Below are 16,482 nucleotides of genomic sequence, written 5' to 3' on the forward strand. Positions count from 1 at the left end.
ACAACATACCCCATCACATTCCATATCTGATTCCTCACAAATGTTTGAGAAATGACTTGGAGACAGGTTTATATTGGGTCACAACCAGAGAAAGGCTTCATGCATCTGGGAACGAAGATATAGAGGTTTTGTATTTCAGGGACATAGGATACTAAGATACGAGTCTGGTTTTTATATAGCACAGCTTCTAGTCCAAAATGAATCACTAAAGTTCACTTGGAAATTTAAAAGCTAAAAAGTAGCTTCTTGGTTTTATCTGAATTTCAAGCTTATTGAAAACTGTAGCTTATATGATAATATGTATTAAAGCATAGATCAAAGCCTAAGAATGTAGGCTGGCTACACACCGAAAGGGGTGCATGTTTGTATAGCAGAATTTACGAAGAATGAGATAAGAAACTGAAAATGTTTCTATACTGGATGGAAATGCCAGGTAATGAGCAAAGGTCATCAGTTATTTCCCCCATGGCTGCAAAATGGACTCTTGAAGAAGCATTCAGTGTGAACAAAAGCAGTAATGAAAAGAAGCAATGATCCCAGCTTTTAGATGCAGAAGAATGCATGAGAGTTCTCGTAAGAGTACACAGTCAGATTCCAAAAGAGCTTTAATGGTGATAACAATGTCTCGTTTTATTTACCTCTAGACCATAGCAAATTCTGCATGGAAGCACATCACATGGATTGCTGCATAATTTAAGAGCCAAATAGTATGTGAGATAATGAGGGGTTTGGTGCTTTAGTTGAGCAACACAGATTTATGTTATGAAATTTCTAAAATGAACTTAATTAAGGACTGTACATAGGGGACCCAGCTGAGCAGGACTAATTTTCTTTCTTTCAACACTAATTGAGCTACAACTACGTGCTCAACACTGTACCCAGCATGGTAGGAGATAGCAAAGACTGTTTCAGTGAATACTTACAATCCACTTAGAAAAACATACTTCACATGAAAACAAAAATAACTATATGAGGCAATATGTTAGTGTCAAATGATGATGAAAACAGCTATGATTTATGAAGTACTTTTCTATAAGTCAGGCATGGTGCTAAGGGCTTTACATTCATCCTCTTGATCAGAGTCACCCTAGGAGGTAGGTGCTATTATTATCCCCATTTTACTGATGAGAATATTGAATTTCAAACAACTAAAACAGCATACTGAAGTCCACACTACTGTGTAAATGGCAGAACTGGAATTTGAACTCACTTTGAACTGACTCCAAGATCTAAGTTCTTACTAAAGAAATTGTTATGGGAATTCAGAGAATGGGGAGGCAGGAGGTGAGCTAGCCCTTAAAGAAAAGATAGGCTTGAGAGAAGCAAGGAGGAGAAGGGCTCACGTTGTCAAGCGTACAGTAAACGCATGGAGACTAGCAAAGAAGCTTGTGCAAATGATTACATTGGCCAAGGTGTCCAGGAGAATTCATATAGGGCCAGATTTTGGTGGAAAATGAATACTGGGCCGAAGATTGTGAACTGTAGGTAATTTGCGGCCATGAGCAACTGTAATGCCAACTTGCAAGTTGTAGGCCTGTAGGAGATGGACTGCAGGCCTGGCCTGGTGAGCGGCGCCCAGGTGATTAGGGGCGAGGCTGCAGGCGCCGGGGGCAGCTGGGGGACCCTGCCCCGGTCGCCCCCTTTCCCTTCCCGGCTGTGCCCCGCTACTCGGCTTCCGCTCGGCAGCGGAGACGCGGCCCGCGGAGGGGCGCCCAAGCGGCTGCAGTGGGGGGCCCTATTTCTCCCGCCTCTGGTGAGCTTGGCTACCCTGCCCCGGGGCCTTCTCCGGGCCGCTGGATGAGGCAGCCTCATCCACTGCTCGGAGGGCTCGGATCCGCTGCGGGGGCGTATCTGGGGGCGGGGCCAGGGACCTGACTGTGAGCTCATCGCAGGGCGGGGCCGCAAGCGACGCACGGTGTTAGGAGCGTTCCGGGTCCCTAGAGGAGCGGTCCCCTTACCTTCCTCCTCAGGCCCGCTCCGCGGGTTCCGCTCCGCGCCAGGGGCGGAGCCGGAGGCGGGCCCAGGGGCGGGGCCGAGGGCGGGTCCAGGGCGTCCAGGTGGCCGCCGCGGAAGGGCCTGTTTCTCCAGCTTCCACTTGGGGTGAACGGCCGGCGGGGAGGTAAAGGGCTCAGGGATGCAAACTAGTTCCCGTCCGGAGTCAAGCTCTCTGCTGCTTCCGCGGGCCACCCCTTTTTTCTTCCCCCTCAGGCGGGGCCTCGGAGTGTTCCGTTCCGCGCCGGGGGCGGGGCGGGGCTGCGTGGGCCGGGGCTGGCGGGTGGGATAGGCTTGGCAGCCCGCCCGGGGGCCTCCGCCGGACCGCCTGAAGACAAAAAAGTCTCGGCTGGGGCATCGGCGCCCCACTCCCAGAACCCGGTTCCCCTCTTCTCCCGCGGGGCCGCGTGGGACCCGCGAACGTCGGGAGCGCTGCGGGCCTGGTCCAGGCGGGGCCGCCGTAGCGCTAGCCCCTGTGGCCACCCCCGCGCCTTCCAGCTGTGCGAAAACGCTGGTTGGCTTGCTTTCCAATCGAACTTTGGTTCTATCATTTTAAAAAGTTCCGACCTCCTACTGTCGAGTTCCATCCCGAAAACCGACTGAGGCTCTAACTATTTGGGAACCAGGCCGTCTTGGCGGCTGCAGCCCTGGTGTCCCACCTCCGCGCAGCAGGTCGGGCGCCGCGGCCCCGGGAGCCTCGCGGAGATGAGGAGCAGGAGCAATTCCGGGGTTCGCTTGGACGGATACGCGCGGCTGGTGCAGCAGACCATCCTGTGCTATCAGGTAAGGAGGGGCCACCCCGCGCTGATCTCTCGTGGCACATTCTCTACCCAGTCCCCTTTCGTGTCCTGAGACTGCAGTTCAGAGGTTTCCTCTTTAAATCCAGTCCTTGCTGGCCGGTAGTTACCCCCACCCCGTCCTCTTTACGAGTCAGGAGACCGAAGGGCTGTGCGGCTCCCCTTTGCCGAATTCTTTGACCACTGTTTGGGACCGAAGACAGAAAGAGCTCCCTGGGTGCCCTAGTACAAAATGCGTCTTTTTGCATTGCCTCTGATTCTTTCGGGTGAGGGAGGAGGTGTGTGTAGGTTGGACAGAGCGCACTGAATGATGACGGTGAACTCTGGACTGCGAGGGCAGTAGACAAGCGCAAAGAAGCTCCTGAGGTTTGCATCCCGCTCTGGAGTGTTGAGCGACTGCTGCCGCCCATCCCATGAGTTACCTTGTTAGGAGACCCACCTGCGAGGGTCGTAGGGCTTACCCTAGTTGCTATTTTACAGTTGAGAAAACTGCAGGCCAAAAAGGTTACTGCATGTAGTAGGGAGACCCAAATGCACGTCTTCTACTTCCAAGTTCAAGGGCACCTGTGAGGCTGACCATGTGGTCTGTGGTGTGAATATGCCTGCTGTTTTGTATTACTGGGCTAATGGCCCATCATGTAAGACCACTGGACTATTTTTATTCCTATTGAAGACAGCATCTATGTTGCTTGCCCTCAATCAACAGCAACTATTTATAGGACCTCCGTGTCGGAGAAGGAAGTAGCATTCCATGGTTAGAGGCCCGGCATGCAAGTTGGGAGCAATGGTTACTCCCAAGCCACTGAGTGTTTTCCCTACTTAGCCAGTTTCTCAGCTTAGTTTCCTCGTTCAGGAAATATTTATTGTGTACCTATTATATGCAAGGCACTCTGTCAGATGCTGGGCTTACAAAGAAGAACAAGTGCTTGTAATGCAGAGAAATTTATGCGTAAGGTATAGGTTCAGAGTCCCTTGTCTGAAACCCTTGGGGCCAGATGTGGTTTGCAAGTCAGAAATGTCCAAATTTTAGAAAGGTAATATACATATATTATATATTCTATAATAACTTCAGTGGGCAGCACTCCTTAATCAAACACATTATTATTCCCACGTCAGAATGTGACTGTTCACACTGAGTAGGAAAAGTAAAGGACAGCAAGTAGTTTCACATCAGTTCACGTTATCTTTTGCCACTGAACGAGCTTGCTGCAAACACTTTAAATTTTCAGAGCTTATTGGCTTTTTGGCTTATTGGCTTTTGAAATGGGCACAAAGGATTATGGTCCTTATTTGGGGAGTTTAGCCCAGTTTGGGGAGCAGAGGAGGAGCCCTGGAAGAGATGATGTTCCAGATGAGAACTGAAGAACGAGTAGGCAGGCAAATGGAGGTTATTTTTTGCCTTCCTCTTTGGAATATATTATAATTACATCTACAAAGTGTTTTAAAATCCGAGTTGAAAGGCCTTTCTCTTCATTACTGTGATGGAAGGGGCTGTATGGAGCTTGCTTCTTGTGTCACACCTGGGGTTGAGCCCCTAGCTCTGCCTTGAATGACATATGCAATCTTTACTCAACCTCTCTGAGTCCAAGCCCTCATCTGTAAAATGGGGATAATAACACCTGTCTCCACTGAGATATTGTGAAGAAAAAGTTATTGCCCTGTATGTTGCCTGGGACCCAGTAGGCAATCAGTAAATAGTGAATGCTATAGGTGGTGTTATGACTCTGATTTAGGCCACACATTGCCAGGCCACACGTCCTTGCCTCACCACCCTGGGCCATCACGCTCCCTTTCCTGAATGCCCTGATACAGCTACTAATTGCTTTCTGATCTTTGAACATAATTATGTCTCCCCATTGATGCGGTGCGATCCTTAAGCACAGAGACCTCACCAGTTTCTTCCTTTTGTATCAAGCAGTGCTCCAGGCACATGAGAGGTCCCCTTAAGGCCTTGTTGATAAAATACTTCCTGCAGGCTCTCAGCCATCCTAATGACCCAGCTATTGATCCAGGCTTGTCTTCCCTCAGGAGCAAAAGAACTGTTTTCTCATCAAAGCAAATCTGCAGCGTTGGACTTTCCTCTCCAACATTTTAATGATTAAAGAAAAGTTGTCTGAGCCTTTAGTTGTATTTAATTTGGGGGTAGTTGGTGAGAAGTCCCTATGTTTGCCCTCTTTTCTCGTGCTGACTGCATCATCAAAGTCTTTTGGCTAACCGAAATCCTCCAAGTGCCTTCTGCTGGGAACTCCCATGAGCCTGCACGTGCAGAGTCGCACTCCTTCCCACCTTCTGCCTCGCACCCATCCCGCCCCAGCAGCTCGTCTTCACAGTCGTAGAGCCCTAACCCATTTAGGGCCTCGTCATCTTTTCTGAGTGATCCTAGGCAGGTCACCTACCCACTTTAAAAATGAATGAGCAATTTTATGTTATGCATATTTTACCACAATAAAAAAATGAGCTGGACTAGTGATTTCTAAAGTTGGTGCTGTATCTCCCCATCTCCTGTAGATATGTGCAGATGTTAATGAGGCATTTTTCGGTGTCAGCTGTTATAAGCTCTGAACTCAGTTTCTCATTTGCTTTTTAAATGAAGATCGACTTACACTGATTTCACTTCTTAGAAATCATTCAGTGTTTAATATGTCAAACTCAATCATTCTGTTAGATCCAGTAGTTTGTTCATTGTAGCTAGCGTGTCAACTAATTCTTTTTTCTGCATCTGTGAAAGAGAAGCACTTTCTCCATTAGTCATTTTCCAAATATACTTGCTACTAAGTATTATTTGAATCTTTAAGACACTAAAGGAAAGAGATATGTTTATAAAAGGGTCTTTTTGCAGGTTTGGTTTTGTAAATAGAGAGAGTATAAATATACAATCTAGGGAGTTTCTTCAAATATTTATTAACTTAAAAAACAAAAGAAACTCCTAAATTTATTTTGGCCCCAATACTAACTTCATATGTTTCTTCAATATCAGCTCTGTTGGAAGGCTCATTAATAAAAATGTTAAGTACGAAGTGGTGATAAGAGCATATGGATCAGAAAGAAAAATAATGATCAAGGGAGTGTTCACTGTAACTAAAGAATATTTCGTATAAAAAGCAGACAATTAAGAGACCAGGACAGTAACTAAAAATTGCTGTTTAGTGGCAATGGAGTTTAAAATGAGAAGAATAGGGTAACTAAAACATGGAGTATGGAACAAATAGTGACAATAAGAAAGACTAATTTGGGGGAAAGTTTTAAAAAGATATGATTAAATACTAGAAAATAATAACATGGCAGAAGAATGAGAGGAGACTGGGGTTAAAGCATTCTAAGGCCCTTATCATGTTAAGAAGGAAGGATAGAGGTATTATATATTTTAAGTCAAGAGTTCATATTTAAGCATTACCACTTAAGTGATATAAATGGAATATATAACTTAAAACAATGAAGGAATAAAGAAAATTTGATCATTCCAAGAGAAGGAAGGAAAAGAGTGTTTGAGGAGAGAGGGAAGGAAAACAAAACAAACCAAAGCATAGTAAGTGTAAAGGACAAAACAAGAAGATTGAAATAAGTCCAGCTATATTAGTAATCACAAGAAATGTAAATGCTTAAATTAGCCAGATAATAGAAATTATTAACATATTTTTATTGTGGTCATAATAGTTTATAACATTGTGAAATTTCAGTTGTACATTATTCTTTGTCAGACACCATATAAATGTGCCTCTTCACCCCTTGTGCCTACGGCCCAAGCCCTTTCCCCCTGGCAACCACTAACCTGTTCTCTTTGTCTGTAAGTTTGTTTATCTTCCACAAATGAGCAAAATCATATGGTGTTTGTCTTTCTCTGTCTGGTTTATTTTGCTTAATGTAATACCCTCAAAGTCCATCCATGTGGTTGCAAATGGGATGATTTTGTCTTTTTTATGACGGAGTAGTATTCCACTGTATACATATACCACATCTTCTTTATCCATTCATCAGTCGACGGGCACTTGGGTTGCTTCCACGTCTCGGCTGTTGTGAATAATGCTGCAGTGAACACTGGGGTGCATAAGTCTCTTTGTATTGTTGATTTCATGTTCTTTGGATAAATACCCAGAAGTGGGATAGCTGGGTCATATGGTATTTCTATTTTTAATTTTTTGGGAAATCTCCATACTATTTTCCATAGTGGCTGCACTAGTTTGCATTCCCACCAGCAGCGTATGAGGGTCCCCTTTTCTCCACATCCTCTCCAACATTTTTTATTTTTTGTCTTGGTGATTAATAGCCATTCTAATGGGCATAAGGTGATATCTAAGTGTAGTTTTGATTTGCATTTCCCTGATGATTAGGGATGTTGAGCATCTTTTCATTTGCCTATTGGCCATCTGTATATCTTCTTTGGAAAAATGTCTGTTCGTATCCTCTGCCCACTTTTTGATTGAGTTATTTGTCTTTTTGTAGTTCAATTGTGTGAGTTCTTTATATATTATGGAGAGTAACCTCTTGTTGGATATATGATTTGCAAATATTTTCTCCTACTTGGTGGGTTTTCTCATTTTGATCCTGGTTTCCTTTGCCTTCTAGAAGCTCTTTAGTCCGATGAAGTCCCACTCGTTTATTTTTTCTTTTGTTTCCCTTGTCTGAGAAGACATGGTATTCGAAAAGATCCTTTTAAGGCTGATGTCAAAGAGTGTACTGCCTATATTTTCTTCTAGAAGTTTTATGGGTTCAGGTCTTACCTTCAAGTCTTTGGTCCATTTTGAGTCTATTGTTGTGTATGAAGAAAGATAATGGTCTACTTTCATTCTTTTGCATGTGGCTGTCCAGTTTTCCCATCACCATTTATTGAAGAGGCTTTCCTTTCTCCATTGTATGTTCTTGTCGAAGATTAGCTGTCCATAGATGTGTGGTTTTATTTCTGGGCTTTCAATTCTGTCCCATTGATCTGTGTGCCTATTTTTGTACCAGTACCATGCTGTTTTGATTACTATAGTTTTGTAATATGTTTTGAAGTCAGGGATTGCGATGCCACCACCTTTGTTCTTCTTTCTCAGGTTTGCTTTGGTTATTTGGGGGGTTTTTGTTGCCCCATATGAATTTTAAGATTCTTTGTTCTACTTCTGTAAAGAATGTCATTGGGATTCTGATTGGGATTGCTTTGAATCTGTAGATTGCTTTAGGTAGTGTGGACATTTTAACTATGTTTATTCTTGCAATCCATGTGCATGGATATCTTTCCATTTCTTTATCTCATTATCAATTTCTTTTAGTAATGTCTTATAGTTTTCCTTGTATAGGTCTTTCACCTCCTTGGTTAAATTTATTCCTAGATATTTTATTCTTTTTGTTGCGATTGTAAATGGGATTGTATTCTTGAGTTATTCATTGTGTTAGTTTGTTATTGGAGTATAGAAATGCCACTGATTTTTGTCAGTTGACTTTGTACCCTGCAACTTTGCTGTAGTTGTTGATTATTTCTAATAGTTTTCCAATGTATTCTTTGGGGTTTTCTATATATAAAATCATGTCATCTGCAAACAGTGAGAGTTTCAATTCTTCATTGCCTATTTGAATTCCTTTTATTTCTTTTTCTTGCCTAATTGCTCTGGCCAAAACCTCCAGTACTATGTTGAATAAGAGTGATGAGAGTGGGCACTCTTGTCTTGTTCCTGTTCTCAGAGGGATGGCTTTCAGTTTTTTCCCATTGAGTATGATGTTTGCTGTGGGTTTGTCATATATGGCCTTTATTATGTTGAAGTACTTTCCTTCTATACCCATTTTATTGAGAGTTTTTTGTCATGAATGGATGTTGGATCTTGTCAAATGCTTTCTCTGTGTCTATTGAGATTGTCATGTGGTTTTTGTTCCTCATTTTGTTAATGTGGTGTATCACATTGATTGATTTGCAGATATTGAACCATCCCTGTGTCCCTGGTATGAATTCCACTTGATCATGGTGTATGATCTTTTTAATGTATTACTGTATTCAGTTTGCCAATATTTTGTTGAGGATTTTTGCATCTATGTTCATTAGCGATATTGACCTGTAATTTCCCTTCTTTGTGTTGTCCTTGTCTGGCTTTGGTATTAGGGTGATGTTGGTCTCGTAGAATATGTTAGGAATTTTCCTGTGTTCCTCAATTTTTTGGGATAGTTTGAGAAGGATAGGTAATAAATCTTCTTTGGATGTTTGGTAGAATTCTCCAGAGAAGCTGTCTGGTCCTGAACTTTTATTTTTTGGGATGTTTTTGATTACTGTTTCAATCTCTTTACTTGTGATCTGTCTATTCAGATTCTTTATTTCTTCTTGATTAACAAATTTTTTTAAAAGATATATGTGGTTTATAAGAGATAAAACCTAAAATAGGATACTGAAAGGTTGAAAGTAATTTAGTGGGACAAGATATACCAACAAATGCTAACCAAAAAGAAACTGGTGGACTTGTACTAATATCAAACAGTAGATTTTGAAATTTAAAAAGTTATTAGGGATAAAGAATGTTATTACTAGATGATAAAAGGATAATTCACCAAGAAAATAAAGCAGTTTTAAATCCACAGAATACTAACAACATAGCTTCAAAATGTATACAGCAAAACTTGACCTAATTGTAGGAGAAGTTAACATATCCATAATCATAGTGGGAATTTTACAACTCCCCTCTCTCAGATACTAATAGTTCAAGCAGAGAAATAATTAGGACATAGAAAATTTGAGCACCATAAGAAAGAAACTTGATCAAGCATACACATGTAGAACTCTGCACCCCGCCAATAGAGAATACTTATTTGTTTCAGCCTTGCAAAGTATATTTTTCAAAAATTCATTACAAATTAGGGTATGAAGGAAGTCTCAAAAATTACTGAGGAATCAGCTTTATACGCACCACATTTTTTGGCCAAAATGCAAGAAAATTAGCAATACAAAATGACTGCTAAAGCCCCCCCAAATATGTTTGGAATCTTACTAAGCCCACTTCTAAATATATCTAAATAGGTCATGGATATATATATATATTATATGTATATACCGACACACACACACACACACACACACACACATATATGTCATGGATCTAAAAATAAATTATAATAGAAATTATGAAATGTCTAGCACTGAATAACAACAAAAGCATTCCAAATATACAAATTTATGGGATATAGCTAAAGTGGGATTTGAAAAGAAATTTGTATCCTGAAGTCTATATATTAGAAAAGAGGAAAGATTTAAAAAATAGTGAACTCAAGATTGAGAAAAGGTCAACAGAATGCACCCAAGAAAATAGAAGAAAGGAAATAATAAAGATAGGAGCAACAATTAATATAATATAAAACAAATAATAAAGATTGACAAAACCGAAAGCTGTTTTTTAGAAAAGACTAATTAAATAGATAAACTTCTGGCAGGGTTGATGGGAACAGGGGAGGAGGGACAAATAAAGAATATTAGGAGAAAATGGAAGATGGAAAAATACTATGAATAATTTTGGGCATTAAATTTGAAAATGTAAATGGGCAGTTTTCTTGATAAATGTTACCAATGTTAACCCAAGAAAAAATTAAATCTTAGTTAGACCTATAACCATTAAAGAAATTGAATGAGTCGAAAAAAGTCTAGTCCAAGATGGGTTTATAGACTAGGACCAAGGAACATAAAGAGGTTTATGTATTCATTCATCTTTGAAAGTGAAGGAATTTGGCTTCTGTTCTGAGTGGGAAGGGAAGCCATGAGAGGCTTTTGAGCAGATGAATGACATCTGAATAGTGTTTGAAAAATCTCACTTCACTGGCTGCATGGAATATTGACTGTAAGGAGCAAAGGAGTGTAGCAAGGTGACCAGTTAGGAAGCTTCTGCAGCTGGAGCATGATGGCTCAGACAAGGGTGGGGGCAGTGGAGACAGCTGGGAGTAGTGGAATTTGGGGGAAATTTTAAAGATAGAGATAATAGGACTTACTGGTGGATTGGCTCTAAGATGTGTAGAAATAAAGAAGTCAAGAATGACGCCAAGCTTTTTGGCTTGACAACCGGTAGGATGGAATTGCCATTTACTGAGATGAGAAGATTGTAGAGGAGCAAGTTTGGGGAGGAAGATAAGGAGTTTCTTAAGTCTGAGGTACCCATTAGGCATCCAAGTAGAAGTGGTAAGTAGGCGGTTGAATATATGAGTCTAGAAGTCAAGGAAGAGGTCTGAGCTGGAGATAAAAATCTGGGAGTTATTGGTATATATGTAGTGTTTAAAAGGCCATGAGGCTTTATGAAATCACAGGAGTGAGTATAAACAGAAAAGAGATGATGTTCAAAGAGGAGCTTTCCAAAAATGGAGAGATCCAGAAGATGAGGAGGAGCCACCAAGGGAGACTGAGGAGAAGCAGTGTGAGAATTACTGGAGCAAAGTGCTCGAGTGAGTAAGAGGGCTGGAGTGTAGCACACATGTGGTGGGTGACCTTAGAGAGGAGCACAGAGAGTTTATCTGTTAAAACAAGAGGGAAGGCAGGGTACATGGGCACCATGGTCTCTTTCAGTTGTTTCTACTTTCTCATCGAAACACGAGGCATGGTCATTAGCTGAGAGGGAAGATAGGGAGGAGTTACCGGAGGTTTGAAGAAAGAGGAGAAGGTTTGAAATAGTCCTTTAGGAGAAGAAGGGAATGATGGACCAGGGATTTCCAGTATGATTGTTGGACAGTGCTAGGGGTCATTAATTTTGAGTGAGTTCAATCAGTATGGCTGTGTGTTTTTCTCCAGCCACATTTAGCTGCACAGGTGCACCCCTAGAGTAGGCGAAGAGTCAGATTTAACCAGAGCTAGAGTTTTGCCCCGTGAGCACAATGGAATGAGAAGGAGCAAGGGATCAACAGATAACCCCTATCTTAAATAAACTTTCAGATAAAAGATAAAGAGGGTTAACTCCCAACTCCTTTTATATGACCAGTATCCCAAGATACCACAGTCGAACAAGACATATGAAAAATAATATTTATGGAGGAAATTCACCTATGAATATTGATGCAGAAATACAAAGTAGAATACTAATAAAATCCAGCAATGTATAAAAAGGTACATCATGATCAAGTGGAGTTTACCCAGGAATACAAGGACATTTACTGTAAGAAAATCTCTTAATGTAACTTACCACATTAAGAAATTAAAGGAGAAAAATCATGTGATCATCTCAATAGATGTAGAAAAGCATTTGATAAAATTCAGCATCTATAAATAATTTTTTAAAAGCACCTCTTCGCAAACTAGGCTATCATGGGAATTTTATTATCCTGATAAAAGATAATCTTAAAAAAATAACCTACAAACATCATAACTAAAGTATTGGTGAAAGATTAGAAAAAATCTCTTTAAAGTCAGGAACATCTGAGATCCTCACTATCACTCCTTCTATTCAGCATTGTAATTGTGACCCATGTAACAGACATGAAAAAGAAATGAGAGGTAGGGGCCGGCCCGGTGGCGCAGCAGTTAAGGTCACACGTTCCGCTTCTTGGCGGCCTGGGGTTCGCCGGTCCCGCTCCCGGGTGCGGACATGGTACCGCTTGGCAAAAGCCATGCTGTGGTAGGCGTCCCACGTATAAAGTAGAGGAAGATGGGCATGGATGTTAGCTCAGGGCCAGTCTTCCTCAGCAAAAAGAGGAGGACTGGCAGTAGTTAGCTGAGGGCTAATCTTCCTCAAAAAAAAAAAAAAGAAATGAGAGGTATAGAGATGATCGTTATTTGCAGATAGAAGTGCCATAGAAAACCCCAAACTACTGGAACTAGAGTTCTCAATTTTTAGAGTAAGTTTTGGGGTGATTTTTTATGCAGCAATAAATAACTAATACAGAAGCTTAGTCCTGAGAGAATCTTTGGGGAACCAGCCACTTATTTAGTTGATTGGATTCAAGTTTCAATCTTACTTGAGAGCTTGTTTCAGTTTGGTTAGATAGCAGGTGACATCATTGCTTAGCTTCTGGGTTTGTGAATATTCTCTTTTCATTACTTCTCTTAATAGCAAAGAGAAGTTCCAGAATAACCAAAAAATATTTTAAGTCCAACTCTCCTCTTTCACGGTTTCCCTTTAATTAAGTTGATTCCCTTCATCATTTATAGTAATTTTATGTATTATATTTCTATGATTGTATTCTACAGTACAAGCAATTCACAGAAGAGGAAACTAATTAATATGTGAAATGATGGCTCAACCTCACTAGTAATCTGAGAAAGTAAAGCAAATCAAAACAATAAATTCAGACTGACAGATTGATAATTATAAAGCATAATTCTAAGTGTTGGCAAGGTTGTAGAGAAGGGGTAATTCTCATACACTACTCATAGGAAAATGTATTAATTAAGACAGACTAACTGCTAAAACAAACAAAGCCCGAAATTTCATTGACTAAACACAGAAGTTTATTTTTCACTTATAAAACAGCCTAGTGTGGGTCCAGGTCAGTAGAGGTGTCATCCAGAGACTTGGGCTACCATTGGCTCTGGCATCTTCAATGTGAAGCTCCTGAGGTCACCCTTGATGTTGACATCCAGCTGGTGGGTCAGGAAAGGGTATGGAAGATTGTTTATGAGAGAGTTTTACGGCCAAGGCATGGAAGTTGTGTACTTCACTTCCACTCACATTCCTTTGGCTAGAACTCAAACACATGGTCACATCTAACTGCAAGGGAGGATGAAGAATGTAATATAGCTGAATGCCTAGGAGGAAGAGGAAATTCAGTTAGTGATTAGCTAGTAGTCTACGCCATAGAATGTAAGTTAGACTATTAATTGGTATAATCACCTTAGAAAACAATTTGGAGATATTGATGAAACTGAAGCTAATGCATACCCTATGACCCAAGAGGTCCAGGTCTAGAAATATATGGTAATGATGTGTTCTTGCACATTACCCAAGGACTTTTGTTGAAGCATTGTTTGTAAAAGGGAAAAATGAGAGACAATCTAAATGTTCATCAGTTTGGAAATGGACAAATAGAGATCTAGCCACACAATGGAATACTATACAACAGTTAAAAGGAATGGCCTAGACTTACATGCATCAAATTGGATAACCTTCAGAAATTTAAAGTTGAGTGAAAGAAGAAGTTATAGAAGAATAAGTATGGTATGCTACTGTGTGTGGAGAACTTTAAAAACACCCAGAATAATGTTCTGTCTTGCTTATGGATGCATATATTTGTTGTAGGAATTTTTAAAACATGGACAGGAAAAATACACTCCAACTTTGGAGTAGTATAGTAGTTCTCAGAGTGTGGTCCCCAGATTCCTTAGGATCCCTGAGCCCTTTTCAGGGCTGATGGATGGTTGTCTGGTCCGTGTGTCGACTTGAGAAAGAAAGTGCTCAATGGATAACGTTTTCCCCTTTCTGGTGTAATCCAGTGCCCTGCCTTCTGCCACCTCCTACTTCAACTCCTTTCAGGTGCAGCCAGGAGGAGGGTTTTTGCTGTGTCCTTTTTAGGACAACCTTTAAATATTTTAGTGCCAGATAAAAACATTTGAGTAATTCAGTGAAAAAAGTCCTTGAATCCTCCATTTACAAATAGAAGACTGTAATCCATACAAGGGAGAGGTTTAGAATTGTCTCAAGTTTCAGGTTCCAAAAGATCACCTGGTCAGTTCACCTAGTCTCGTATAACTTGTGAAGACTCCCAGCCAAGATTGTTGAGGAGACCTTTTTCAAGATCATCCTGCTGGTGAGCTCGCAGCCCCATGATAAGCACTCTGTTTTGTTGGAAACAGCCCGGAGTGGAGATAAATACTTTAGATAGACCAGACTGCTGTGAATGCCAAATAAAGTTGCAGTCTCCTTACTTTGCATGTTAAAATAGTGAAACTTTAAAAGGCTATTTCTTTAAATATCATGAGGCAGATGTGAGATTTATTTCGTGAATTTTACTAACAGAGTGAAATAAGTCTCACATTTGCCTCACAATGGGTAGGTAGAACATAATTAATGTTCATAAAATACATTTAGAGAGCAATTCTTAATCAAGTGGGTTACAGGCCCGTTTGAGAACTAGATGAAGGCTGAGTATCCTATCCTCTCCTGAGAAAAATGCTCACACAAAGATTCCAGGAGTCTCATGGACCTCTATCTCCCTGCCCACCACGGCCCATCTATGGGCTCTGAGCAGATCCTCTAGAGAGCCCAGATTCCAAGTGACATGTGTGATGCTTCCGTGCTGTGAACCCAAACCTAATGGAATAAAAGTCAGTCTCATAATTGAAAATATCAAATAGTGACACTCACGATTCTTCTGCTCAGGTGAAAGGTTACTAGAGTGGCACCCAGGGAATCCAATATCTCAAACTTCAGGTGTCAGCCAGAAAAAGACTGACGGCCCTACTGAGTTTGAATGTGTTCTGAAAGTTTCCACAACACCAGGCTAAGGACTAACATCTCAGTAATCCCACACTTACTACAGGAATTGGCAAGAGAGGCAAAGAATTAAAATCTCCTAAGAGAGTGGTAAAGTCATTTGCACATTTGATTATAGCTAAAGGGCTCAGAATGGTTTCTGTGAGTTTTGAAAGTTTTAAGAGGAGCAGTGGGATCTGGAACAAAGACGGAATAATGCTGGAATAAAGTGGAGCCTGCAATGCTTGGCTCTCCTCCCAGTTTATTTCCCTAGAAGCCGTCATTCAGTCGTAAGAGGTGGTGCACATGCCCAGGCCTGGGACAGCTTGTAGTTTGTGCAGTCTTTGTAAACTCAGAGGGGGAAAATCTAATAAGCAGCAGTTTAGAAAAAGACATCATTTGAAAGTGAGAATTACACACCTGTGATCTTCTTAGGTAAAGCATGAGGCTGCTTCATGTTAGAGCTTAAGTTTTCAACATTATTCTCTGAATGCCTGAAGATTGCATATCAAATTATACACAATTTATCTTTGCATATCAAATTATACAAAACCTATCTTTTAAACTAATGGAAAAAGAAATTGTTGCTCACACAATCAGTAGTCTCAATTACAGATGTAATCATTTTAAAACAAATGCTATTGTAATTCCCACTTTGAAAAACATCTCAGGCTGGCCCCCTGGCACAGTGGGTAGGGTTGGTGTGCTCTGCTTCGGCAGTCTGGGTTCATAGGTTCAGATCCCCGGTGCAGACTTACACCACTCGTCAGCCATGCTGTGGCTGTGACCTACATATAAAGTGGAGGGAGATTGGCTTAGGTGTTAACTCAGGGCTAATCTTCCCCAGCAAAAAAAAAAAAAAAAAAAAACCACAAGTCCAAGGCATTGCCCTTTCCCATCACCTTTAATATTTTGAGCAGTAGTTGCTAGAACAAAATTCCAGTACAACAAATGAATTTAACTGGTTTAGAGAGTTTTTATAAGAGAATGTTTCACTTTCTATTTTTTGCTTTACCAACACAGGGGCAGTGGGAGGTGATGGTGAGTAATCATGTATTTTCAGCATTTATCCTAGTCTCTTGTGGGTATTTGATTTGAATAATTGAACAGTACTTTCCTCCCTTGAAACTGAGCAAGGCAGTGACATGCACTTAGCAATTCTGAATCTAAAGGAAAAAGGACCCAGGGTAGGGGTTGGCTGGAGGCCTCTGACCTCTGTCCCTAAGAGCATAGGAAAGGGAGTTCTGGGAGAGGCTTCACAGAGGAGGGAGCTTGTGAAGGAGAGGTGTTTGCCAGGAGGCCATTACAGGCAGAGGGAAGAGCATGTGCACAGGCTCAGAAGTGCAAGAGCAGAG

General features: G+C 41.2%; 1 protein-coding gene across 4 annotated transcripts in view; it reads left to right on the plus strand.

Moving 5' to 3' along the window:
- The first annotated feature begins 2,014 nt into the window (after window positions 1-2,014).
- The window catches only part of PHKA2 (phosphorylase kinase regulatory subunit alpha 2), an 80,753-nt gene continuing 66,285 nt past the window's right edge, over window positions 2,015-16,482 (plus strand). For 2 of the 4 annotated variants that reach the window (XR_006890287.1, XM_046673053.1), the window contains exon 1: window positions 2,133-2,775. Coding sequence is in view for 3 of the 4 variants with exons in the window: in XM_046673053.1 (XP_046529009.1) it covers window positions 2,698-2,775 (78 nt within the window). In the remaining variant the exon portion in view is untranslated. The other 2 variants (XM_046673052.1, XM_046673054.1) reach the window with 2 other exon arrangements.

Source organism: Equus quagga, chromosome 10, assembly GCF_021613505.1.
Source record: "Equus quagga isolate Etosha38 chromosome 10, UCLA_HA_Equagga_1.0, whole genome shotgun sequence".
Classification (NCBI taxonomy): Eukaryota; Metazoa; Chordata; class Mammalia; order Perissodactyla; family Equidae; genus Equus; species Equus quagga.